This window comes from Enhydra lutris, unplaced genomic scaffold (assembly GCF_002288905.1).
Source record: "Enhydra lutris kenyoni isolate GAN:26980312 unplaced genomic scaffold, ASM228890v2 scaffoldscaffold47, whole genome shotgun sequence".
NCBI classification, from domain to species: domain Eukaryota; kingdom Metazoa; phylum Chordata; class Mammalia; order Carnivora; family Mustelidae; genus Enhydra; species Enhydra lutris.
In genome coordinates this window covers 14,447,080-14,473,866 of record NW_019154131.1, presented here as the reverse complement: position 1 = coordinate 14,473,866, position 26,787 = coordinate 14,447,080, and the positions used below count along the sequence as shown (strand labels likewise).

The following is a 26,787-nucleotide window of genomic DNA, read 5'->3' as shown; positions in this document are numbered from 1 at the left end:
AATTGGGGGAGGGCACAGTTGAGTTCATAACAGGCAGAATCAGAAGTTCTTGCCACAAAAAAAAAAAAAAAAAAAAAAAAAAGAACTCTTGCCACATGTTCTGTAAGCACCCCTCCCTGAACAGAGAGCCCAACATGGGGCTCAATCCCAGGACCCAGAGACTAGGACCTGAGCCAAAGACAGACGCTTAACCGACTGAGCCACCCAGGTGGCCATTCATTCTGTCTCCTCTTTTAAGTCCAAGCTTCCTTGGAACCAAGAGTTAGAACCTAGTGCCCTAGTTCACACCAAAAGGCACTCAGTGATTACCCGTAGATGATGGTGGTCACTGCCCAAGAAATCACAGCAGGAGCAGAGCCTGGAAGCCAGCTCTGCTGATTTTCCAGCACCTCCTCATTTCACCACGCTGCACGGATCCCTTCATGGTCGGACAAGCAGCACACATTCTGTGGCAACTTAAAGCCGTGCGTTTTCGTCTCAGAAGTTCCATATCAGAAATTAGAAAACCCTGAAGCAGTGATTGCTGGCCCCGGTTTCACACAATTCTAGGGCTTCTACAGAGACCCCAGCAGGCATCAGACTATTTTAAGTCCTTCTATCAGAAGTCACTTGAATTTTTTTCCAGATTATTTTTCATTGTTTTGTTTTCTGCAGACACCCCACAGGAGATTTAGGGGGCTAGGATGGGTTGCTACAAGGTCAAAGCCACGGTGCCACAAGTCTAGGAAAAACTGAAAAATTGGTGCCCTAACCTCAGTGGCCTCTCACCGGGGTTGGGACTAATAAACACGCCAGCAGCCCCAGCTTGGGCAAAGGCACAATGTGCCCAGACTTGGAACAGTATATTCTCTCCACTTTTCTAACCAGCTTGCAAGCTGTTGCCCATTGAACTAGAGTGTGATGGCGCTTGGCAAGATGACAATGAAAATTTTCCCCAAAATATACCGACAGCCTTGCTCCCAGGACACCTCTCAAGTCCACCCCAAGGTTCTGGGCTCCTGTACTCAGTAGCAGGACTCTTCCCCAAGGGGCCATGGATTCTGCCTGAAGAGCACTGTTTGTCTGGCCTGAGACCCAGCTCTTCCCCTTGCCCATTTCTGCCCTAGCAAAACGCCACCTCAAATGCAGCTTTTGGCGTCTGCACAATATAGCTAATTGTTTGCGCTGGACAGTAGTATGTTTAGAGTTTATGCATCTAAACAGACAATTATTTTCTTCTATTTGCTAGTGGCACTGCCTGCCTGGTGACTTTGGCAGATGGAGAAAGGGGCTAATCCGTAGGTTATAAGCAGAAGGGTTATTGATGAAATGTCACCATCTGTCGGTGTCATTAAAACGATATGAGTCATCAAGAGTTGCTTTTGGTTTTTTCTCAGAGAAAGGTTAGCTCAGAGTTTAGAGGGAAGTTGCTGGATTGCAGATGGCGGTTTGAGAGGGACCTGGGGGCCGGGAGGGTCAGTCCTGGAAGCGGGGAGGAGCCTCGATGAATTTGTCAGATGAGCTGGATGAGTCTTCGAAGTGCTGGAATCCTCTGCCTGAATAAAACCACCCATCTGGTATGAGATGAGGTACTTATTAGGAATGATGTAATCCGTCAACTATCCCATGATTCCTCCCCATTTCTGAGGCATCTACTGGAGCGGGGCGGGGGGTGGGGGAGAGTCATTCATTTGGGCCCAACAAGAAAGATCTTTTCTGGGAGGGAGCAGTTAAAATGTGCCTGTCTCCTAAATCCTCCTTGCCCTCATTACAGAGGGCTTATTCATGCGGGCCAGCTGACACCCTGGAAGGCTGGCAATCTTGGTGGGGAATGATATTCTCTATGTCTGCTGTATCTCCTGGGAGGACGTGGTGTTGTCTCAAAGAGGGAACCAGAGATAGTATGCCCAAGCTTCCATCAGGGACGGGAGCCCTCAGGATGGAGAAAAGAAAGCAGTGGGCAGAACCATATGAATTGCTTAGCAAAGGAATCGGCTTTTGGTCTTGTTGACTTTATGGACTCCCTCCCTGTCAGTTTCATTGATTTCTCCTGTAACTTTTTTGTTATCTATTTTCTTCGGCTTACTTTGGATTTAATTGGCTCTCTTTTCTCTAGTTTCCTAAGAAAGAAACATAGATCGTTGATTCTTTCTTCTTTTCCAATATGGTGCCTAACAAAGGGATGGGGAGAATGAGAAATATATTTAAAGAGGATCCAATGACAAAAAAAACACTGTGCCAACTTCCTCATTCTGCCTTTTGACCTAATCCTCTTAATTCCCCCATATTTGTTGCTTATACACTCACTTACCCACTGCCAAGGACATATGCCCAGAGAGAAAGAACCTGTGATTACCAACTTTTTTCAGTATGGCTTAAGGTTCCTTTTACATAGACATTTTTTTAATGTTAACTCTTGGAGAGAGAGTGTGGGTGATTGTGTAAACCACTACAAATCCTTTTGGCAGTACTAGGGCTTAAGTTAGAAATAAATATTATACTGCACTTTGTCAGGCCTCACACTCAGCCCTGCGTCTGGGTGAGTCCTTTTCTCCCATGCTCCTGGCCTGAGCCTGCCCCCTCCGCCCCCTTGGTGGGAGAGGGTGTGCTGCTCTGGGACTTCAGAAGCCTCTGACCTCAGCAGGTGGTGCGGGCTGCTAGGTCAGAAGCTCTCAAGTTCACCCCGGACTCTGAGATCCCGTGCCGTTGACACCCCCCACCCAGGTTTTGTGGCTCACTCAACCCCCATACTCTTGTATCTCTGAGAATGGGACACGTGTTTGTGTAACAAGGCTTCGGCTGGAATTAAAATGGTTTGGAATTTAACAAGATGATTGTGCATGGTTAAAAACACAACCACACGACAATCCGTGAGCTTGATGATTCCAGGGCCAGGGAAGGAAGCGGAGTATTGTTACTGAATCGTTTCTATGGTTACTTGCCTTTGCCCACAAAGAGTCAATGCTGTCAATACATATAAATTTATTTTTAAAAATAAAAAGATACATTTTATAAATTTTTAATTTAAAAAAAAAAAATCCTTCCCAAGGATTCCTGGAATGAATCCTATAGCTTTGTCTTCAAGGAGAAGGGAAAAGGAGGAAAAGGTGGACATTCAAGTCTTTTGGTCTATGGATGTGGTTTCCATAAAAAGTTCGTGGATCGTTGCTGTGGGCCACCCCAGCTGAATGATCCCTTCCTTTAAGGCAGAAGCTGAAGACTGTTCAGGGAGAGAAAAAGAAGTTCCTCAGTCCCCCTGGGTGCGTGTGTCTTGTCTGTCCCTGATCCAGACTGTGACAGATGGGGCTCTCGTACAAGCCTAAAAGTCACATGATGAACTGCTGGGATGACCCGAGAAAACTCCTGAGGGGCACCCGAGCGCCCCTCCCTGGATTCGTGCTCTTGCTCTTGCACATTGTTGTCTTTTTTGTTCGTTTATTCTTTCATCTCTGTCTTTCCTCAACAGACCACGGAGGCAGGTGAAGATGAGGACGACCAGCCTCTCAGCCTGGCCTGGCCTTCCAACCCCCGCAAGCAAGTCACGTTCCTCATTGTGTTCCCCATAGTGTTTCCCCTCTGGATTACCTTACCTGACGTCCGCAAGCCGGTGAGTAGATCCTTGTTTAGTTGACCCCTTGGTATATAGGTATATATATACTTGGTATATAGATATATATGGTATATAACAGTATACCTAGGTTGTTGCCTTTTGCCTTAAGAGGAAAAGGGGGGTGACACATGAACATGTGTACGTTTATATATGTCTGAAATCTCTCTGGACAGGTGCACAATAATAGTGATGGTTCAAGTTATCCAAACTATGGACAAACAAACCGTCTCAAAACTTAGTGGTGCAGAAACAACAAATATTTTGTTCTGCTTATGGGTTGTGTAGCTCAGGAATTCAAATAGGGCACATTGGGGTTGGCATGTCTCTGTTCCACAACATCTCGGGACCTCTGCTGGGAAGACTTTGAATGGCTGTGGACTGGACTTATCTGGAAGCTTCTTCACTGAAGTTTCTAGGACCTGGACAGAGATGATTCAAAGGCTGGGTTCACCTGCGATGGTCTACAGGAGAGCCTACCTGTGGTTTCTCCATGCGAGTGGGGCTCCCTCACAGCATGTGGCCTCAAGAGAGTCAGATATCATTGATGAGAAATCAGGGCTCCAAGAATGAGCATCCCAGGGGCCCAACGCAGAAGCTGCATGGTCTTTGATGACCTCGACTCAGAAGTCACACACAGTCACTTCCACTAGAGTATAGTGGTCAAAGCAATCATAAGTTTGTCTTGATTAGAGGGAAGGAGACAAAAAAAATCTACCTAGAATACATTGATGTCACAGAGGCTAGGACACCCCTGATGGAAGGAGTGTCAAAGAATTGACAACCATGTTTTAAAACTACCACAGTGATTGTCTCTAAGAAGGGGAACTGAAGGTTGGAAGCAAGAGGGGAACTTGGATTTTATTTTATTGAGTATTTGTGTACATGTGTATTAGTCATTCAATTCAAAACAATCATTTAAAGAAATGCATTCATGTAGTATAAATGCTTGCATATCTTCTCCATCCTATATTGTTCTCATTACTCTAATCAACATTCTTTTCTACCATTAGTATGTAGCAGGCACATTGAATACAATAACGTCTTATGAGCACCAAAATACGATCTAAATGGAGATCAAATCAAAACTAGGTTCTTGGACCAGTGCCCCAGAGGTAGAGGAGCTAACGATAACAAGTAGCTGTCCTTTTTATTATGGATCTACACACATAGCTCATTCAACCAAGGTGTGTACCTACTGTCCATCAGTATGTACCATGTACTTCCAAGAAGCTATATTATGCAGCCTCAGGGAACAACTAGCATAGGTATGTGTACACACAGACACACATATACTTTATATTTCTATTCCTTACATATAATGTTATATATTATTGGCATAAGTAGAAAGAAACTTAGGCACAAAGAAGTTAACCAACTCCTGCCTGATCACTTCCTCGGGGATGGAGCGGAGATTTACACCTAGGTCTGAGTGACCACACAGCTTGGGCTCCCCCTTCCTATTTCATGATACCAGAAGGTGGAAGTCCAAGAACATTATTTCTGAGAGCATTTACAAGAGGACACCATGGTCACATATGGCAAAATTTAGCCCAAGTCTTAAGAGCCCCGTGGTGATCCACTTTCTGTACTCGAAGAAGACAGAAGAGAAAAGAGAAATCCCGTCCCACTGGCCTGGCCTATAAATGATCCAGGCCAGTGGAGAGCCACGTCTTGTCAAGTACAGGCCAGGAAAGGAGCCCCTCGTGTAAGGACTCCCAACATTAGAGGCTTCCCAGTGAAGGGGGCATGTAACAGGTGTGGTTCACTTAAAGCAACACTTAGGTTTCTTCATTCACGACGCAGTTGCAGAAGATCTGCTCCATGCAAAGGCCAGGCTTCCTGGCAACCTCCAGCCGAAGAGCTGGAACGTGTTAAGTTTCTTCGCGGCTCACATCACAGTGACATTTTGGAGATGTGCGTGCTCACGTGTGCTCTCGCACATGCTTTCTCTCTCTCTCTCTCTCTCTCTCTCTCTGTCCTTCCATTGTTCTGCTGTTCAGACCAGTGTTTTTGCTTTGCTCTCCGGAGGAAAATCAGAGAGACAGACCAGCTTTCCTAAATCCCTGCGGCAGGCCTGGTGAGGCATGGCGCCAAGTAGAGGGGGCTGATGGACGGCTGAGAGGGAGTTAGCCCACAGCCACTGGGGCGGTCAGCAAAGGGTGCAGGACTGAAAGGAAGATGCCAGTGATCGAGGCCCGGGCTCTCACATTGGCCAGGACCCCCAGGGCAAGGCCCGGCAGAGTGTGGATCGTCTCCATGATCTGAGCTCCCAGGACAAGGATGCTGTTAGGGGAGATCAAAGCTCTGAAACAGCCGCTTCTGGACAGCACACAGAGTTCCACCACACAAGTCATAACCCGGCTCACGGCAGCTCTGCTGGCTGATGCTGGAGCTCCCAGGGGTACGGAGCAAGAGGATGCAGTTTCATGATGCTCTCCTCTGTAATACCACAGACTGTTCATTCGCTGCGCACAAGCCTCGAGAGCCAGCCCCTGGGCTGGGGTAACCAATGAGGTTCTTGCACTTTGCACAGCCAGGCCAAGTGCCATCCCTGGGATGGATTGGATTTTTTTTTTTCCTCTCTTTTTCTACATAGCCTGTGGGCTCGCCCCAGCAAAAATGCGACTCTCAGCACATTTGGTTGTTTTAAAATGTCCTCAGCCAAATATTTACTGAGTACCTATTACGTGCCAAGCATCAAGCCTGTGTCTGACAGGTGAAGGCCCAGAACTCTCAATTCCTATCTCTAAGGAGCTCTAAAGTTAGTAGAAGAAACAAGGCATAGACTGTAGAGTAAGACTGCGCAGCCGTGTCGCCGACAGGAGCTCGATCCAAGCAGAAGTCTCCTGACTCCACAAGCATTCTCATTCTACCACCATGACCACAGTGGTTCACACCCCCACATAACCCCACATAACTCACGAGCTGCACAGCCTTCAGGAAGTCAGTGTTCAATGCTGGACCTCACTTTTCCTCCTCTGCGAAAGAGAGGGCGGGAAGATCTCTCCACTCCCTGCCGCCCATGACATCCTGTGATTAGGGAAAGCGTAAAGAGATGACCGTTACTATAGCACTGCAGATCTAAGGGGCCATACATCCCAGTTTTCCCAGGATAGTCCCAGTTTAATCCCAAAGCATGCTGGTTTGGCAGATGAATTATATGGCCCTCCTTTGCATATACAAAACAGAACGAATGAAACCATGCCAGTTGATACAAAAGCCAGTAAGTGGCTTTTTGATCATGCTTAGCACAGAAGAGTTTCAGGAGGTTTGATCTTGGATCAGTGATCACCTGCTGTGTAACACCCCTGCCCAAAATGTAGTGGCTTTAAAAAGGAAGCAATTTTTTTAGTCCAGAATTCTCTGAAGGGACCCTTTGCTCTGGGCTCAGCTGGACAGTTCTGTTCACTGACCTGGCTGGGGGCTTGTTGGTCTAGGAGTAGGTCAGCGGCAAAGGCTCATCTCTGCCCCACTTGGTCCCTGACCCTTGAGCAGGCAAGCCGGAGCTGACGCGCACGATGGTTGAGTTCCAAGGGCAGCAAGAGTGAAAGCTGCAAGACCTCTTGAGATCTAGCTCGGGATCTGCATGCTGTCGCTTCCACCATGTTCTGTGGGTCCAAGAAAGTCCTAAGACCAGCCCAGATTCAAAGGGTGGGGAAACAGAGCTCGCCTCTTGTTAAGAAGAACTGGGGGGACGCCTGGGTGGCTCAGTGGGTTAAGCCGCTGCCTTCGGCTCAGGTCATGATCCCGGCGTCCTGGGATCGAGTCCCACATCAGGCTCCTTGCTCAGCAGGAAGCCTGCTTCTCCCTCTGCCTCTGCCTGCCACTCTATCTGCTTGTGCTCACTCTCGCGCTCTCTCTCTCTCTCTCTGACAAATAAATAAATAAAATCTTTAAAAAAAAAAAAAAAGAACTGGGAAGTGCTGTGGTCGTCTTGGCAGTCCACCAAGGCCTTCATGCCCTGCCACCAGGCCCTCCTGAAAAAACATCAAAGGAGAAGAAAAAGAGAGGAGAAAATTATTAATTAATAAACGTAGGCTCCTCCGGAGGGCCTGGCAACTCTGTTTCCCCAGTAGTTTTTGAATTACCCGTGGAGATGAACGTTCCAAACCTTGACAGTAATTACGAGGAAAACGTGATTTTTTAGTAGCCATCCAGTTTCAGGGTAAACAGTACTCCCCCTTGTTTTTCTTTCCACTTCATTTATATGCAAATTATATGACAGTATTTGTTGGATTACACACACTTCCGATTAATTCACTTTCATCGTTTTCTTCAAATAATGGCTTTGGTTTCAAAGCAAAAGAACTAAAATATAAACCTTAATGAGGAACATGTCTTTGATAAATATTGAAAATAATAAAGGAAATAAAGACCTCCAAAAGTTATATGCACTCCTGACTTAGGATGGGTGATCTTATAAAATAAGAATGCATCTAAATGCATCAAAATGTGACCATCTGAACGGGGGAGGTACCTAAGAAGTCAGCTCTGTTCCTGCGATTCATACCAGTCATCGATTCATCCACCAAGTATTTACTGGGTCTGCTGTGTCCTGAGCACAGTTCTAGCAAGAAGGAGGGGATTGGGACCCAGAGAGGTTTAGTGACTTGTCCAAGCTCACCCAGCAAATGAGAGGCAAAGCCAAGACCCCCAGCCCAGTCTTGGCAGCCACTTCCACCTCTCTGAACCTCAGTTTCCTTGTCTCTTAAAAACCAAAATGAAGAGAACAACTTCTAATAAACAACTGCCACTATTATCTGAGCACTTACTATGTGCCAGCCACTTTGGTAGACACTTCATAGACCTGAAATCCTCAGAACAACTAGATATTGTTATTCCCCCCATTTGGCAGATGAAAAAGCTGAGGCTTAGAAGGTGAAATGATTTGTCTCAAGTCACATGTCTGGTAATCGGTGAGCAGAGATTTCAGTACTGGTCATATTCATCCAGAGAACACACTTTTAATCTGTCACAGGATTGTCTGGGGGACTGTTGTTAGATATGTATGTCCCCAAACTTTGCACAGAATAGAAGCTCAGTGAATATTTGTCAAATTTAAATCAGTAAGGATATGGCCAATTTGTGCAACCAGCTAATGTCCAGAAACATTTTTCCAGCCAAGAAAGTATCACACTGATGTACTAAAAGCTTCTAATGAGAACATTAGCTGTCTATTATACACATAAACCATTATACTGGGAACAAAATGGCGGGCACATGGACACAATTTGCTTTTTTGCTAATTAGGATGAGGTTCATCCCAGCAGATGTTAGGATGAGCCACCATGACTAACCAGAAATTGACATGTCAGACCTTGGCTTCAAGGGCTGTTTTCTTCCTTCCAGTGAGACTGGGAACTGGATAATTGCACAAGTGCGACTGGGGAGCGATGTCTGGGATAAGAGACCATAGCATCCAAATAAGGGGAGTCGTTCAGAAAAAATGAAAGGAAAAAGAATTACCTGGGCTGTGAGGTTGGAAAGATAAGGTAGCTGGACAGTTGGGAAACATTTAACTGAACCGACAATGCCTAAAGGGTTGATGCTTCCCAATCAGGGACAATACGGGAGGTTGGGTGAAGCAGATGGCCGTTCAGCTGGAATGCTAGCCTCTATCTCCCCGATGCTCCTTGTATTTTCTGACATTCAGAGCATAGGCTAGTGTTACAATGATCATCATCATCATGTCTATAGCTGGGCATATTCTGAGCATTATTGGTCCTGTTTTTCTCTAAGAGCAAATCAGTATGACCTAAATATCAGGTATATATGCCAGATGGTCAGAGAGACCTAGGTTTGAATTTCAGGTCTAGTTCAAGATTTGAATACAGAGAAGGTATCTGGCCTTTACCTACCCCTAGTTTATGGTGAAGACCTGGAAACTCACCAATAAAAACTATCTTTAATTTCTTGTCACTGAGCCCCTGATACAATACTAGGTATATATAGATGTCCATTAATTACTAATTGGCCTCTTGATCAAGAATCACAAGCATCCTTGAAAGAGGTTTTCATTAGCATGTTGATGTGAACTTAGTTCCTTTATATCCTTAGCCTCCTTCTGTAGTTTCTACCTTCTGCCTAGGAATGTTCTATGGTGCAGGGATGTTTTTCAGGTGAGAAATAGGTTCAAATAATTTGATTCTGACTTGTCCCATTACTCAATGTACAGATGTACAAAGGCATACTAAAGAAAAAAATAATTATATAGTTAATAAATGATCAAAGCTGTAAAATGAGCAATGTATGAAATGAAGACTCTCCCAAGATCTCCAGTACATTCATCGTACCGGAAAGTATGAAGACGGTACTCCGTTCCCTCAAAGGATGCTCAGAATCAAGTTCACAGCCTGGTGATTGCTCCAGTCTCATGTGGCCCCATGTCCCAAGAAAGGCCTTTTCCTTCCCTGTGACAGAGCCTGGCCACAGGAGATGAAATTCTCATCCCACTTAGGATCCTGAAACCGTGACCAGAGGAAAAGAATGGGGACTCCAATCAGCTAAACGCTATATCTGGGGAAACTTGCCTTCTTTGCTCTGACAAATTAAGGCTTGGAAAATCTGGTCTCCAAAATCCAGCTGAATCATCAACTTTAAAGGAATTTGTCCTCAGAAGTGAATGTCTCAGTGTCCACTTTGAAAACTTGATGATCTTTTCTTTTTCCATAACTCGCTAAAGTGCTGGGGCCTGTCTTTAGCCACGATATTTTCCTCCTTCTCACTGTGGCCTGATGTCTCCCCCAATTTAATCAAGCCCATGGGTCTTGCAAACACTGCTGCTAACGAAAAGCACCCCCCCAAAAAAAAGCAGCACTCGTTAAGCAAAAGAAATGGTTAGTGTGAAATTTAACAGAACAATATGAGCGATAATAAAAAAAGGTACTGAAAACTCAAAATTAGTAAAAAGAACATACGCCTGGTTGGCAGCAATAGAAACTGTGTTTGTTATTATCTTAGATATTCAAAACATTGCTAGGTACAAGTTTATCTTTTCCTCTAATGAATCTCTCAAAAGCTATGACAAAAAGCATTCTGTGTGACTGCCCAAGGTCAGCTCTTGAGACAACTGAGATAGCTTTCATCCAAATCAACTTCAGAATTCACTTCTCGGGACAAAATTGGATGGCATTATCAAAGCAAAAAAAAAAAAAATGAGATTGTTTCTTGTAGTGGAAAGCTTTGAAATAAAAAGTGTTTGGCAGTAACAGGTGAGAAGCTGAGGGCATTCTGCTATCTGAGCCTGTTTTAAAAGGCCCCAATTTTGCAGAAAAAGCTCTCAACAAAACACCAATACAACCCCTGCAAGCCTGTTCTCTTTGTAGTGTGATCAGTAAGAAACACTGCATTTTGAGTGTCTGCTTTTGGCTAACATTTGAAAGAAACTAAAAGTGTTCACACTGAGCTCTGGGTCATGTATAGAATCGGTGAATCTTCGTATTGTACACCTGAAACTAATATAACACATGTTCATTATCATTGGATTTTTAAAATAAAAATAAAAGTGCTCATACTGTAAGCCCGAGATGGCACAAAGGCCAGCACTCAAAGCAGAAATGGACATTATGAGGTCAGGGCTGGAGAATAGGAGAGAAAATCATCCCAAGATCATCTACTCTACCACCTCTGTGGAGAGCAGTGCGCCGGGGCCTGTGTCTACTCTAACTCTACAAGAGTGGTTCAAATGTCCTGGAGGGTGGTTGTGTCCTCAGGAATCTATCGAAACTATGGTGATGGCTTCTTTGTGGCTTCTCCAAATAAGTTGCAAGACAGTAAGATGAACCTCTTTGGGGACCTATTGGTCCTTCTTGTTAAAAGCAATTAATCACCTAGGCTTTCTGGGCAGTGGACTGCTAGGATACATGGGGTAAAGAACAGAAACCAATTCTGATGAACTCGAGAGGAAAGGAAAAGGAGATGGAGGAAGGCTATGGGGTGGTCAAGAGATTGAGGCCAAGGCTGAGAGACCAGGCCTTGGGAAGGACAGGGACGGGGGACATCTGAGCAACCAGCAGCAGGAACAAACACTGTCTTCAAGAGATTTCCATCCCAGGAACTAACTTGATGATGATTTGGCTCCAGCCAACATTCCCAAGAGAGAATCTTCCTGGCCCAGCTTGACCAAGGGTAGGCAGGGCCTTTTGAGTGCTGAGCCTACAAAGATGGAAGGCAGCATGGGGTGGGGAGTAATGTCTCTGGTGGGTTTAGCTTTGGTCTCTCAGGTCCACCTCATGGATGGCACTGACGCTCCCACCTCTTCCTGGCTCTCTTTCAGTCATCAAGAAAGTTTTTTCCCATCACATTCTTTGGCTCCATCACCTGGATCGCTGTGTTCTCTTACTTGATGGTCTGGTGGGCACACCAGGTAAGACCTTGAGAAAAGCGTGCATCTGCCTGGTTCTGCTCATGGTTGCCAAAGGTTTTGTCAATGTGTTGCTTCGGGAAAGTGTCAGAATAGGTGTCTGATAAGACAAGGTACCTATTCCAGGACTAGATGATTTTACTCCCACTGAACTTTCCCCATACCTCCTGGCCTTTTCTCGTAGTGGGGAGTCAGATCAGCATAATCCTGGACATCCATGTGGAGGAGGTCACCCTAGCTCTTCTTGCCCTCTACATCCTGAATCTAGGCCTACCTGGATCTGGGAGGAATGTCGAGGTTTTGCCTGACTCCATGGCACTTATTTCCTCTTGGGCAGCCACTCACGTTACGCTTTCACCAGCCTTTCAGACTGGCTCTAGGACAGACCTAGAGACAAAACAGTCTCTTCCTTGAACCACAGTTTGCTATAATGATGATGTATTTTGCTTTTACCACTTTGAACTCAGTGCCAGTCCTAGTGGCCATCACAAGAATAAACTGTCAGGAATTGTTTGTTGTAATGCATGGATGAAAGAATGAAGCACAAACATTTCACATTCCCAGAGATAATAGTGGTAACCATTCTTGATTGAATAGATGCCACATGCTGGATAATTCACATCACTTGTCTTCATGATCTTGACATTCACCCTGTACAGAGGCACAAATCCCACAAAGGAGCTGCTATTATTATCCATACTTACAGATAAAGGAGTTAGGCTTAGAGCTAATAATAAAATTGCTCAGGATCTGGGGCGCCTGGGTGGCTCAGTGGGTTAAAGCCTCTGCCTTCGGCTCGGGTCGTGATCCCAGGGTCCTGGGATCGAGCCCCGCATCAGGCTCTCTGCTTGGCAGGGAGCCTGCTTCCTCCTCTCTCTCTCTCTCTCTGCCTTCCTCTCTGCTTACTTGTGATCTCTGTCTGTCAAATAAATAAATAAAATCTTTAAAAAAAAAATTGCTCAGGATCATGTAAGGTTTTTAAATAACAGAACTGAGGTTGTAACCCAGGGCTCTGAAACTCCAGAACCCATGTCTTTCTCCTCCATTGTAAACTACACAAGTTTCAAACTTCCCACTTGTATTCTTTGTTTGATGTAGTCCTAAATATAGTCCTTTGATATAGTCCTAAAATATACATCATATACATCTGAAAAAGCACTTCCATGTAGGAGACAGACAGATAGATAGATAGATAGATAGATAATTTTTAAACCCTCTTAAATCTCAATAATAGAAAGGCAAGGGGCACCAGACTGGCTCAGTGGGAACATATGACTCTTCATCTCAAGGTCATGAGTTCAAGCTCCATGTTGGGTGTGGAGTCTACTCAAAAAAATAATCATAAAAAGACCAAGCATCTATGGGCATCCTAATGTTTAAGATGGACAAAAGATTTGAATAGATATTTCACCAAAGATATGCAAATGGATAGTAAGCACAAGAAAAGGTGCTCAACATCATTATTCACTAGAGAAATGCAAGTCAGTGCCACAATGAGGTACACTTTGCTCTCACTTAGGATGGCTATAATCAAAAAGACAGACAATAAATAACAAGTGTTGGAGAGGATGTATAGAAACTGGAACCTTTATATATTGACAGTAAGAGTGTATAATAATGCAGCCACTTCAGAAAACAGTTTGACAGTCCACAAAATGTTAAGCATAGTTACCATAGGACCCAGGAATTCAACTACCTATATACCCAGGAGAGATGAAAACATCCACACAAAAATGTATACACACAGCGGCATTATTCATAATTGCCAAAGAAGTGGGCACAACCCAAATGTCCATCAACTGATGAACAGAAACACAGAATGTGGTCTATTCATGCAATAGAATACTATGCCATAATCAAAAGGACCGAAGTATTGGTACCTGGTACCTGTGAATGAACCCTTAAAATATTATGCTAAATGAAAAAGCCAGTCACAAAAGATCACGTTGGAATGAGTCATTGACATAAAATGTGAAAAATAGGCATATCTACAGAGACAGAAAGATAATGGTTGCCTAGGGTTGGGAAGGCTGGAGGGAAAGGGGAATGACCGCTAATGGGTACAGGGTTTTTTTCCTGGGATGATGAAAAAAGTTCTAAATTTAAATTATGGTGATAGCTCTAGAAGTCTATAAATATGCTAAAATATTCAATTATATATACAATTTAAGTAAGTGAGTTTTATGGTATGTGAGTTGTATCTCAAGAGAGAGTATTGTTCCAGAATAAACATAAATGCACTAAATGTGATGATATTGCACTTAAAACACTGCTTGGTGATGGGCATATAGTATACACTTAATAAATGTTAGTTAATATTTTTCTAGGACCTCAAAAAAAAAAAAACAAAACATAAACATAAGGGACACCTGGGCGGCTCCATTGGCTAAGCATCCAACTCTTGATTTCAGCTCAGGTCACAGTCTTGGGGTTGTGAGATGGAGCCCCATGTCAGGCTCCACACTGGGTGTGGAGTCTGCTTGAGATTCTCTCTCTCCCTCTGCTCTTCCCCTGCCCCCTTCCCCGCCCACTCGCCTGCACAGGCTCTCTCTCTCTCTAAAGAAATAAAATAAAATAAAGTAAACATGAGATACTACTTCACAACCACTAGGATGCCTATGCTCAAAAACCTAGACATGTTGATGAGGATGTGGAGAAACAGGACACAGGACTGAACACATTTACCAAAACTATGGAACTATACACTTTTTTAAAGGATGGGTTTTACTGGATGTCAAATTAGACTTTGCTGTATGTGAATTACACCTTAATTTTTTTTTTTAAAGAGAAAGAACATATAACATCATTGGGGAAAAACCACCAGAAATGTCAATTAGTATATCCAGTATTATTCCTACAAGATTCTTCATCTTACCCCTATCCTAGTTATTTTATGATGTTTAACTTCAGATTATTCTACCTGGATATTTCTAAAAACTGTGATCCCGGGAAGAAGTTCCACTTGCCCCAAAGTCATGATTTCCCACATTCATTGACAGTCATTTGCCACCAATATTGGCCAGAAATCATACCTCAGAAGAGGAGCGGCTTCTCAGCCACCAGATTGCCAGGCTAGAAGGACAGTTTGCCATTTATAACATGTAATGGTTTTTCTTAATAACTATTTGTATTCCTTCATGTACTGATAAAGAAAAAGTGGTGGGTTTTTTTCTCACTTGTTTTCTAGATCTCTCTCTCTTTGGCCATTCTAGAAAACATCAATCTAGAAACTTCCATCTTTTTTTGTCCTTTTTAAAGATTATCTTAATTCCACACTCTTGCTTCTTTTTCATTCTCTTATAGAAAAATACAAACACAATGGTTAGAGCAATAATAATCACCAAAAGGCCCAGGAATATAAAGTACGTAAAGAGAAACCTTGCTTTCTAGTAATGAATGAGAGGCTTCCCTTTCTTTTCTCCTATAGAAATGCTCTTCTCTTTTAAGACTTCCAGACAGCTGATCAAAATAGCAGGTTCTGTTCTAAGAAGTCTAGCTCTAATTCTGTTGCTTGTACTTTTGAGCTATAAAAGCAAGGAAGATAACAGATGCACCATTGAGTGCTCAACTGTTTTGTTTTCCTCAGTCTTACCAGCAATAAATGCTCTTTAATATCATTATTTAGCTACTGTTTGGCTAAAAATAAATGCCCTTTACATAAGCTGTTTCATGCATTTTTTCCCTTAGTTTTTGTTACCTTTTATTGTTTTTGCATCAAGAAATTAATAAATTTCTTTTTTTTTAAGATTTTATTTATTTGACAGAGAGAAACACAGCGAGAGGGGGAACACAAGCAAGGAGAATGGGAGAGGGAGAAGCAGGCTTCCCTCTGAGCAGGGAGTCCGACGCGGGGCTTGATCCCAGGACCCTGAGATCATGACCTGAGCTGAAGGCAGACGCTTAATGACTGAACCACCCAAGAGCCCCAAGAAATTAATAAATTTCTTGTGTGATGAGAACATATAGTTAAAACCCATGGAGAACTTAATTCTGGGAGTCAGATACAACCTTGTGTCTCATTTCCACAATATGATATTTTTACAGTTCCTCCTTAAACCAAGGCAAGGAAACACATCCCGCAATACTCAGAGATGCACTGGATTTGGGTTCTGAGTAGCCCCGCCCCCATCTACTTCCACTAGAAAACAAAGGAATTCCGCCCCTCCCCCCCAAGAGACTGCTGATGTCCTTTCTAGCTCTAACTTAGCTGATGCCACTGATTCGATCTTGCCTCTAACTCACCAAAAGCCAAATGCAGTGAAACGTTCTTAAAATGAGCTTAGGAGACTAGCTCTCCATCAGCGAAAGTGTTTCTAGGAGCCGCACAGATTCATCAGGAGTTGGATAGGCAATAAAAAGCCTTCATTATCCTGGGGATTTCTCACATCAGAGGCTGACGTCTATTAACCAGCTTCGGTCTCTGCAGCCAGAGCCCCGTGCCTGCCGTCTGATAAGTCAGAAAGAGAAAGAAGTAGGGTCTGAGTTAGCATAGCTGATATTTATTGACTATTTCTACCTGACACTATGCTGTTTGCTGTCTCATCATCACAACAGCTCTGAGGGTAGATGTTATTATCCCCATTCTACAAAAGAGGGAAACTGAGGCTTGGGGAAGTTGGCTTCCAGGTACTGGGAGCGGTAGGCGACACTGACCCCCAGGTCTCCTTGTATCCACGCCATCCCTGTTAACCACCAAACCACCCCTCTTCAGTCTCTGCTTTCCTCCTGTCTGTAGAGCCATTCGAACTCTAAATATAAGTGTTATTTTAAAATAGTCACTGCTTCAGAACTCCCTCGAGGAATCAGCCTATTTATTGGGGATGACAGTCATTCAGTCAGCATTTTCAGAGTCTCTGAAAGTGTTTCATTCCACATCAGACCCAAAAAATAGGTCATCAAGAAGAGGTCTGCTCGAAGAGGGCACTCCTGTGCAGAACTCTTACTTAATTTTCTTAGGAGAATTGGTGGAAAATATGCCAGTAAAATCACCTAAGTGTGCAGATTGACTGATTTATTCAGCAAATAGGTATTGAGAGTGTACTAAGTACCAGTCAATATTCTGTGAATTAAGGAGACCATAGTGATCAAAGCAGTGATTCTGTTCACATGGATTTCCTTTATTTTTTATTTTTTTTTAAGATTTTACTTATTTGAGAGAGAGAAAAGGAGAGAGCGGGACTGGGGGAGGAGCAGAGACAGAGGGAGAAGCAGGCTCCCCGCTGAGCAGGGCTGGATCTCAGGACCCCAGGATCATGACCTGAGCCAAAGGCACTCACTTAACGGACTGAGCCACCCAGGTGCCCCCATGGACTTCCTTTCTGATGGAGAACAGTGACTCTTTGCTCCATGAGGACAGGATAAACTAGTTGCTAGACAGGCTCTAGAGCCAACCTGACCATCAAAACAAAATTAGCTCCCAACTCTGCTTTTAAGTTAATGGAAATGAAGCTATTACTAATAAGTCACAGAAGGTATTTAAAAATGAGTTACATTCAATTCCCTAAAAACCCTTATTCTTACATGCTACTCTGGCCCTCTGAATTTTTTTCCAAAAATGACAAATGTCATCAAGTAGGCTATTGAAAACATTAGTTTTAAAGTTTTCAGAACTGCAGTTTGCTGACTCCAGAAAACATATAAAGCTTTTGAAAGTCCCAAGAAGTCTCTTTAAAAAGTTGCTCAAGAGAATGGAGAAGCAAAAGAATCAATCGAATCGAATCGAACAGAATCGAATCGAATCGAATCGAATCGAATCGAATAGAATAGAATAGAATAGAATAGAATAGAATAGAATAGAATAGAGTAGAATAGAATAGAGGGTTCCTCCAGCTAAGGCTAGACCAGCTGTCCAAAATAGACCTCCTCAGTGTTAAAAGGCAAAGACGGGCACCTGGGTGGCTCAGTTGGTTAAGCAACTGAGTCCTGCATCGGGCTCCCTGTTCAGCAGGGAATCTGCTTCTCCCTCTAATTCTCCCCCATCTCATGCTCTCTCTCTCTCTCACTCTCAAATAAATAAATCTTAAAAAAAAAAAAGGCAAAGACCGAAATAAAACATAATAAATGTCCCCTGTTGCTTTTCAGTAATGCTATACTATTTGTAAAGGGCTTTTCCACAAATCATCTTTTTAGTTCTCCCAACCAATGTAAGATAGATATTATCATCCCCACTTTAAGTATAAGAAAGCAAGGATCAAAGACATTACACAATTGGTTAACTTAACAGTAGGTCAAGTTCTTAATAAATGCCAAAGCCAGACCTTGGACTTGTGATTCCCTAACTGCTGGTTTCTCCACAGCTGCCTGGCTGATTTATAGTCCTGTATTACCAAGCCCCAAAATACCCCAAATCAAGTTTCCTATGGAAACAGTAGTCTGAAAGTGTTGGAGAGTGGGTTACAGACACTAGGAGATGGCAAAAGAAAATGGGAACACTGGGTGTCCATCCTTAACCTTCAGTTGTTAATCCAAAGGCAAATCTGAGACAGGATTTGGTACCATTGTCAGGCACTGGCCCCTGGAGCCAATGGCCAGTTGAGTTTTAGAACTCCCTTCTTCTGCCTCCCTTGCTCAGTGCTCACAGACATCACATAGAGCCTGCATTCAAGCCCCCTATAGCTCTTTCCTGAGATTATCTGTTTAATCCTCCTGTGAACATTCCTGATCTCCTGGGTCTGAATATGGTTAACGAATGAACTCCTCTACGGTGCTGATATATTTACTCTTCTTTATAATCTCAGACCCCCCGCATAGTGGAGGGATTATTTTAAAGGGAGTTGTGGGGCGCCTGGGTGGTATAGTCAGTTAAGCATCTGACTTGGTTTCGGCTCAGGTCATGATCTCAGGGTCGTGAGATCGAGCCCCACGTCGGGCTCCATGCTCAGTGGGGAGTCTGCTTGAGATTCTCTCTCCCTCTCCCTGCCCTTCCCACTTACGCATGCTGCTCTTGCTTTTTCTCTTCCTCTCTCTCAAGTAAATAAATAAAGCTTTCTTATAAAGAAAGGGGGTTGCATGGAAATGTTTGTGAGTTTGTTGGTTTTGTGACTTCAAACACTCATATGTGTCCCTGTCATTACTTTCAGGTTGGAGAGACCATTGGCATTAGTGAAGAGATTATGGGTCTGACCATCTTAGCAGCTGGGACCTCCATCCCTGATCTTATCACCAGTGTCATAGTGGCCCGGAAGGGACTTGGAGACATGGCTGTGTCCAGCTCTGTTGGAAGCAACATTTTTGACATCACTGTGGGGTGAGTAGAGACAGCTCCATGAAAGTGGACACACCAGCTTTGTCTTCTGGCGTTGTCTGGCTTTGTCTTCTGAGAGGCTGTGAAGACACAACCAGGATCTCTGAGCCCAAAATTAACCAATACCAATAAAAAGTAAACACTGGGAGTACCGTTCACTTACTCCATTTTTCATTTTCAGAGAACTTAATGAAGAATAAGCTCTCCCTAGGTAGGCAAAAACACATGCCTGCAAATGGAGTGGATATTGTAGGAAATACTTTAGGAATTTTGCTTATATAATGGCATGGGTTACAAGTTAAGAATATTCAGTATTCAGGTATGATGGAGATGCTGTGCAGTTTTCCTGTATTTTTTTCTATATTCTAATTCTAATTAAAGTCCCCACCAGCCTCGGATGAGATTTTGGTTTTTCCTTTTTTTTTTTTAAAGATTTTATTTATTTAATAAATACTTTTATTTATTTATTTACTTATTTATTTATTTACTCATCAGAGAGAGAGAGCATGTGCGCAAAAGCAGGCAGAGTGGCAGGCAGAGGCAGAGAGAGAAGCAGGCTTCCTGCCTAGCAGGGAGCCCAAATCAGGACTCCATCCCAGGACCCTGGAATCATGACCTGAGCCAAAGGCAGCGGCTTAACTGACTAAGCCACCCAGGCATCCCGAGATTTTGTATCATAAAACAAATTGGAACAAACATAGTCCCAGCAAAAATATTCTATCGCCTTTGGAAAAGGCTGGCAGTTTTGGTATTGTTATTTATGTATGCTGGTAAAGATATTCTAAGTTTCTCAGGGATGCCTGGGTGCCTCAGTCAGTGAAGCACCTGCTTCAGGTCATCATCCCAAGGTCCTGGGATCGAGTCCCACAGCCAGCTTCTCCCTCTGCCTGCCTCTCCCCCTGCTTGTGCTCTCTCTCTCTGACAAATAAAAAAAAAATCTTAAAAATAAAAAATAAAACAAGATATTCTAGGTTTTTTGAAAATCAAAAGATGAGATCTATTCTTACAGCTAAGCAATCTGGAGTTCTCAATACGAATCATCTCTAAAGTGGGTCAGACTGGGACACTCTTGTTTCTGTCATTTCATTTAACGTGTCTGAAGTAAAAGGAGTCTGATAAGTAATGCTGAATGAGAACCCCTGAGAAAGGAAGACATGGGATGTGATCCTTATGTTCCCGGAACTGAGTCCCTGAGACTTGAATTTAGAAACTATGGATCTACTTTCGCATTGAACATCTTCCATATTATTCTCTTATACCTTTGTGTTGGCTGGGTTTTCTCAGTGTCTGCTTTGTGAACTCTATGTACATTTTTATTCCTTGAAGCCACACAATGATCCTATGACATATGTATTATGTTCCCCACTTTTCAGATAAGGAAACTGAAGGGCACAGAGTTCACAAAACCAGTAAGTGAGACAGCTGGGATTTGGGCAGAGTCTGTGCCTTCCACCGTGACACTCTGCATAAAACACTGCCCTGAGCTCCCACCATCTTAACCACCTATGGATCCCAAAGGATTCCTCTCCTGCCGTATCTCCTTCCTTCACAGGCCCCTCTCACTCAAGATTCCTTCCCACATGTCTGTCTGGAAAACTCCAACTTACCCTACCAATGTCAAATCCCAGCTTCCCGGATGCCCTTGGGCCTGACGTTCCTGGGAACTCTCTGCAGATCATGCTCTTATCACGGTCATGTTTATCAGTCTGCAACAGCTCCCCGTAGCCTCAAGCAATCCCTAATGCACCGTGGTGACTTCACAAATGTTTGCAGACTGACTGACTGAATGTATGAATGAATGCCTTAAAAGGTAGCTATTTGGAAGGAAGGGGGTCTCTGGTAGAAACAGTATTTCTCAGTTGCACTGATTACACATTTAGAGTAGTTTTTGTGGTCAGTCTCCTGTAAAGAGGAAAATAAAATGGCTTAATACAAAGAGAAAACCCTACGAATTGGGGAAAATCGTAAGGCCCATTGGTCATGTTTTTGAAAAATAAATATTCTAGGGAATTAAAAGATGCTTATGTTCAGTGTTCTTAAATTGTATATATAGTCACAGGTTACAGGGAAGTGTAAGGGAAAGTAACCCCTAACACTACTACCCAAGACCAACACTTAACTTTTGTATGGTCGCTTTCAAGTATTTCACATTTTCTTCCTGAATATTCAGTTTTGTCCTTTTGGGGGGCTTTTTTTTTCCATTTTAAAGCTGTTTCTGCCTGGCACAATGTAGGCATCTGTTAGCTAATTAGTAAATCAACTATTTTTCTAAGTTTCTTTGTAGCTCTCATAATTAACAGCTTATCACTTCAACGTATTTCACTGCCGCTTTCCTAACAGCATACGGGAGAAGAATGAGGCACAAACAAGTCAGCTGTAAGAGAGAGGGAGCCGGGGATGACAGCTGGAAGGACTGTCGCCCAGAACAACTCCTCAGTCCCGTGTTTATTCGATACAAGATAGCAAAGGAGAAGAAAAGAAGGTTATAGAAGAGTCACACGTCTAGTACCTAGTACATCTCCTGGGTAACCAAGGAGGAACATGAGTCATATGTTGGTCACAAGTTTTAGAGATAAATGAAGTAAACAAGAGGAGTAAGGTGTGTCTGCTCTGGCAGCAGGGTTCCGTAGTTGTGCAAGCGCACTTAAAGGGATTACCTTAGCAGGAGGCTCTCAGAGGGTCTGGGAGATGATGGAAAAGGGAAGTGGGCGGGTTCCACCCTGAGCAGGCCGGGGTGCTCCCAGCTGCTCGGCTTCAAGGACAGGTATCATCCCCTCCACCAGAGGCCTGCTGCTGGTACAAGTTTTTCTCAAGGTCATCTTTAAGCATGCTTGCATGACCAGTACAACTATTAGTTAAAGTTATAGTTTAAGCAGTATATTATTCTGAGGGACAGCTACATTTCACCCTGTTGCTTTTCAGTTTAGCCACAATTTTTTTTATTTTTTCCAATTTTCAGCAATTGTGGGTACTTTGATGAAAATCTTCATGCAGAAAACTTCCTCTTATAATTATTTTTATTGGAATAAATTCCTCCAATAAATATTAATTAAATGAGCATTTTAATGGCTATTGATGTATACTTTTCCAAAAAGAGTTTATATCAACTGATGAACTCTTAAGCAATATATTGAGCATAAAAGATATTTCATAGTCTTCTTGGCTTTTGCTTTTGCTTATTATTAATACATACTCATTGTAAAAGATTTAGAAAATACATATAAAACATAAATAAAAATCAATGATAATACACCACTCTGTTTTAGATATATATAGTTTATAATATTGAAATAACATTGCTTTTTTTATGTTCATCCTTCATTTCAACTATAGAATTTCATCATGAGTATTTGCCTATATCATTATAAGCTTATGATTTTTAACGGCTATATGACACTACTTCGACTTATGAGTTTGTTACTTAACTAGTTTTTTTGAATTAGAGATTAAGGTATCCCCAATTTCTCACTACTCAAAGTAATACAGAAAAAATGATCTTTTTTTAAAAGATTTTATTTATTTACTCATGAGAGACTGAGAAAGAGAGGCAGAGAGAGAAGCTGGCTCGCCACTGAGCAGGGAGCCTGATGTAGGACTTGATCCCAGGACCCCAGAATCATGACCTGAGCCGAAGGCAGATGCTTAACCATCTGAACCACCCAAGCGCCCTGAAATGATCATTTTTCTGAATAAAACTACATTTGCAAGTTTTATAAATATGTATATTTCAAATATATATTATTTATTTATGTATTTAGGAGCAAGAGAGAGAGAGCATGGGCAGGGGAGGAACAGAGGAAGAGGGGGGCGGAGAGAGAGGGAATCCCAAGCAGGCTCCATACACAGAGCAGAGCTAGACCCGGGGCTCCATCTCACAACCCTGAGATCACGACTCCAGCCAAAATTAAGAGATGCTTATTCGGGGCGCCTGGGTGGCTCAGTGGGTTAAGCCGCTGCCTTCGGCTCAGGTCATGATCTCAGGGTCCTGGGATCGAGTCCCGCATCGGGCTCTTTGCTCAGCAGGGAGCCTGCTTCCCTCTCTCTCTCTCTCTCTGCCTGCCTCTCCATCTACTTGTGATCTCTCTCTGTCAAATAAATAAATAAAATCTTCAAAAAAAAAAAAAAGAGATGCTTATTCGACTGAGCCACCCAGGCACCCCAACATTCTTGCTCCCTGACAATAGAACTGGTAGATCAAAAGGCATGAAAAAATGTAATTTTTCCTACAGAGGGTTTTTACCTATTTGTGGTGCCATCCAGCACAACTTCACTTTACTTGGATACGTACATACACACATGCATGTCTGGCTTAATAAGAGTACAATGGTTTTGGTCTTTTCTTCCTAAGAATGGGCAGTATGGAACAAGAGCTCCCCAGGACAAGTCCCTAGTGGAGGTTTTCACGTTTGTACCATCTCCTCGCAAGCACTTCACCCCAACACAGACACACACATACACACACCCCACTCCCTCTTTTCCTAACTTTCCATTACTGACAGCAGGATGCCAGGGCTCCCCCCCCACCCCACCCCCACCCCCCGCTGAGAGCTGGAACTGCACCTTGTGCCCAGAGGTGGCCTGTGGAACCCCTCCCCTCCTGACCTGGTGCAGGAAGTCTGCGCCTCCCAACCGGGCTCTAGTGAGCAAAACACCTGTACTGATTGCCATGAGGCAGTTGCATCAATCACTTCAGCTTGGCCCAGGTTAAATATGAACCCAGACGGGGCCTGTATGTGCCAGGCCCTCAAGGGCTCTGCCTTCACCTGCTCCCTCCAATGGAGGAGTCCAGATATGTAAACTCACTACCCCTTTCACCTCATTATTTCTCTCAAGCTATTTGCTTTTCCTCTCAAGAACTTGAGCTTCAAAAGAGCACCTCTTCTTTCATTTCTCTGAGGTCAGACCAAAACCAAATCTCCCTTAGCCAAAGGCTAAGACCTTGCAGAAGCTTCATCCAGCTTGGTGGCTGTGTCCATGTTTCCCCAGCCAACGTTCCATCATTAGGCTCAATGGATAGCACTGCGTCTCACCCAGCCGCCTAGAGATGCACAGGCCACATGGGTCATGTGTTATCGGCCATTTTCTTCTCGCTCAGAGTCCTCACTCACTCCCAAGGTGCACCTGACAGTTGGCTTTTCTGATGTCTTCCAGAATCGCCACTCTAGATAGAAAACAAAAGATATTACCAGATTTTTAGAAGTCAAATACAAAAGGACAGAGCAGATGTAAAAATACGTAATAGCGTTTTTTTAAAAACCACATCACAAATGTAAGATACTATCTTCCTCAAATTTTTCAGGAAGACAAATTTTTAGTCAAAAGGTTGTCCCATCTTTTCCGAAATAAATCTCAGTCAGCTAAATCATGTATCATTTGTTTTCACTGGCTGGTAGATTGTAATTAAGTCATTGCTATTCCTTGTCTCCATCCCTAAATATAATGTTGCCATTTTCACCACTGGTTTCTATGCCTTTTCTCCATTTGTCTGCTCCTTCTCCTGTCCTGTACAAATCTTCCAGTTCACCTTTTTAGGGTAAGAAAGAAACACAATTATTTCAACTCCCACTCAGAAATCAGCTGTGGTGGTCATACTAGTCTTTTGGAGTACGAGTGTGGCTCAGTCGGAGAAGCGTCTCACTCTTGGTTTTGGCTCAGGTCATGACCTCAGGGTCTTGGGATCAAGCGTATGCTGAGCTCGGAACTTGAGAGTCCCTTTCCCTCTCTCTCCCCCACTGCCCCTTCCCCCACTTAAGCTCACTCTCTCTCTTTCTCTAAAAATAAGTAAGTAGAGGCACCTGAGTGGTACAGTGGATCAAACGTGGGACTCTTGATTTCGACTCAAGTCGTGATCTCAGAGTCCTGAGACTGAGCCCCGTGGCAGGCTCCACACTCAGTGTGTGGTCTGCTTAAGACTCTCTCTCCCTCTCCCTCTGCCCCAACCCCCACTCGCTCTCTCTCTCTTAAATAAATCAAACTTTAAATAAAAAAATAAATAATTTTTAATTTTAAAATAAATAAATAAAATCACCTGCAGTGGTCACAGCTTTGCTCTTACTCAGCCCTAGAATGAATCCTCTCTTCTCCCTAATTCAGTCAGGAAATAAATAAAGGTTTTTGAAGGTCACCTGACTTCCTTATGTGATTTCCTGGGCCGGCCTCACACCAGTCATAGTGAACCTAACCAGACACCCTCCTCAGATTACAGATTTCAAGAAGCTGATGCTACGCCGTATGGCTTCTTCAACATGTCTGACCGCTCCCCCATCTATCCCTCACAGGCTCCCACTGCCCTGGCTCCTGTACACCATCATTCACAGGTTCCAACCAGTGGCTGTCAGCAGCAATGGCCTCTTCTGTGCCATCGTCCTCCTCTTCATCATGCTGCTCTTCGTCATCCTCTCCATTGCTCTCTGCAAATGGCGGATGAACAAAGTGCTGGGCTTCATCATGTTCGGCCTCTACTTTGTGTTCCTGGTGATCAGCGTCCTCCTAGAAGACAGAATTCTTGTGTGCCCTGTCTCCATTTAGTAGGAAAAGCCATATCTTGAACTAACAGCATGGATGGTCCCTCCCCACCCTGGGTTCTAGGCTCCTTGACCTCTCCAGAGGAGGCAGCTGGCACACACAGCCATGGGCATTTCAGAGCGTCCCTCCTTGGTGGATTTGAGGATGGATGGATTCACGCTGGGCCCACTCATTTCACAAGCTGCTGCCAACCTTGCCTACTGAAACAGCTCCACACAAGAGACCATGCAAGAACCGTCCATTTGGGGCTTCTCTCCATTTCACCACTGACAGGTACTCCTCGCTGGTCGGAGGTACATTCATTGTAACGATGCAAACAATGACAGAGGTTCTTTCTCTATATACGTACAAAATATACAAATTTTAAATAGATGCACATGAACATACCCCTGCCTGTTCCTGTATTATACCTCTCCTTTCATACCTATAGAGTAATACGTACCTGTATACAAAGAAAAAGAAAAATTTTATATATATATATAAAATCATCACATATATATATATATATATAAATACAAATGCATCTTTTCAGGGATAGCTCTAGTATATTTATAGCACCTATTTGAAGAGGGGCATCAACCTTCAGTCAGAGCTTTACCTCTTAAGTGCAAGAGGTAAACTAACAGAATCATTGCTGTGACCTTCAGCCTACCTTGGACTTATTGGGATCCTGTCTGGTAAGGTGGATATTTTAGAGAAATCTGTTGCAGGAGGGAGGGCTTGGTGGAGAGGGTCTGTAGGGACCCTGAGATGAGACCTCCAAAATATTCCCACCAGCCAAACAGTGAAGACTATCTGCCCACCCCTGCTGGGGTACACTGATCAAAACCCGTGGGTTTACTTGGGACAGACAGATGTAAAACCCAGACTGAGTGGATATTGCTTTGGGGTGGGGAGAGGCAGGGGAGAGGTGACCAGGGTTAGGAGTTTTTGAAAATTTTTTAATATATTGCCCTAGCATGCAAGTAGAAAATATAACTGCAAACCAAATTAGTGTTCTTCTAGGACAATGAGACTATATAAACTGAACCTATATTGTTCTAATGCATGTCTCATTATCATCCAAAA

The 26,787-nt window shown here is 43.5% G+C and overlaps 1 protein-coding gene across 2 annotated transcripts in view; it reads left to right on the top strand.

Annotated features, from left to right (window-relative positions):
• Nucleotides 1-26,097, top strand: part of LOC111156631 (solute carrier family 24 member 2) — a 239,662-nt gene extending 213,565 nt beyond the window's left edge. Inside the window, exons 6-9 of one of the 2 annotated variants that reach the window (XM_022517640.1) lie at nucleotides 3,455-3,586; nucleotides 11,865-11,954; nucleotides 19,031-19,197; nucleotides 25,473-26,097. In XM_022517640.1, coding sequence (XP_022373348.1) covers nucleotides 3,455-3,586; nucleotides 11,865-11,954; nucleotides 19,031-19,197; nucleotides 25,473-25,722 — 639 coding nt within the window. In that variant the 3' untranslated portion in view covers nucleotides 25,723-26,097. The remainder of the gene's footprint in view (nucleotides 1-3,454; nucleotides 3,587-11,864; nucleotides 11,955-19,030; nucleotides 19,198-25,472) is intronic. The other variant, XM_022517639.1, reaches the window with a different exon arrangement.
• Nucleotides 26,098-26,787: the final 690 nt, after the last annotated feature.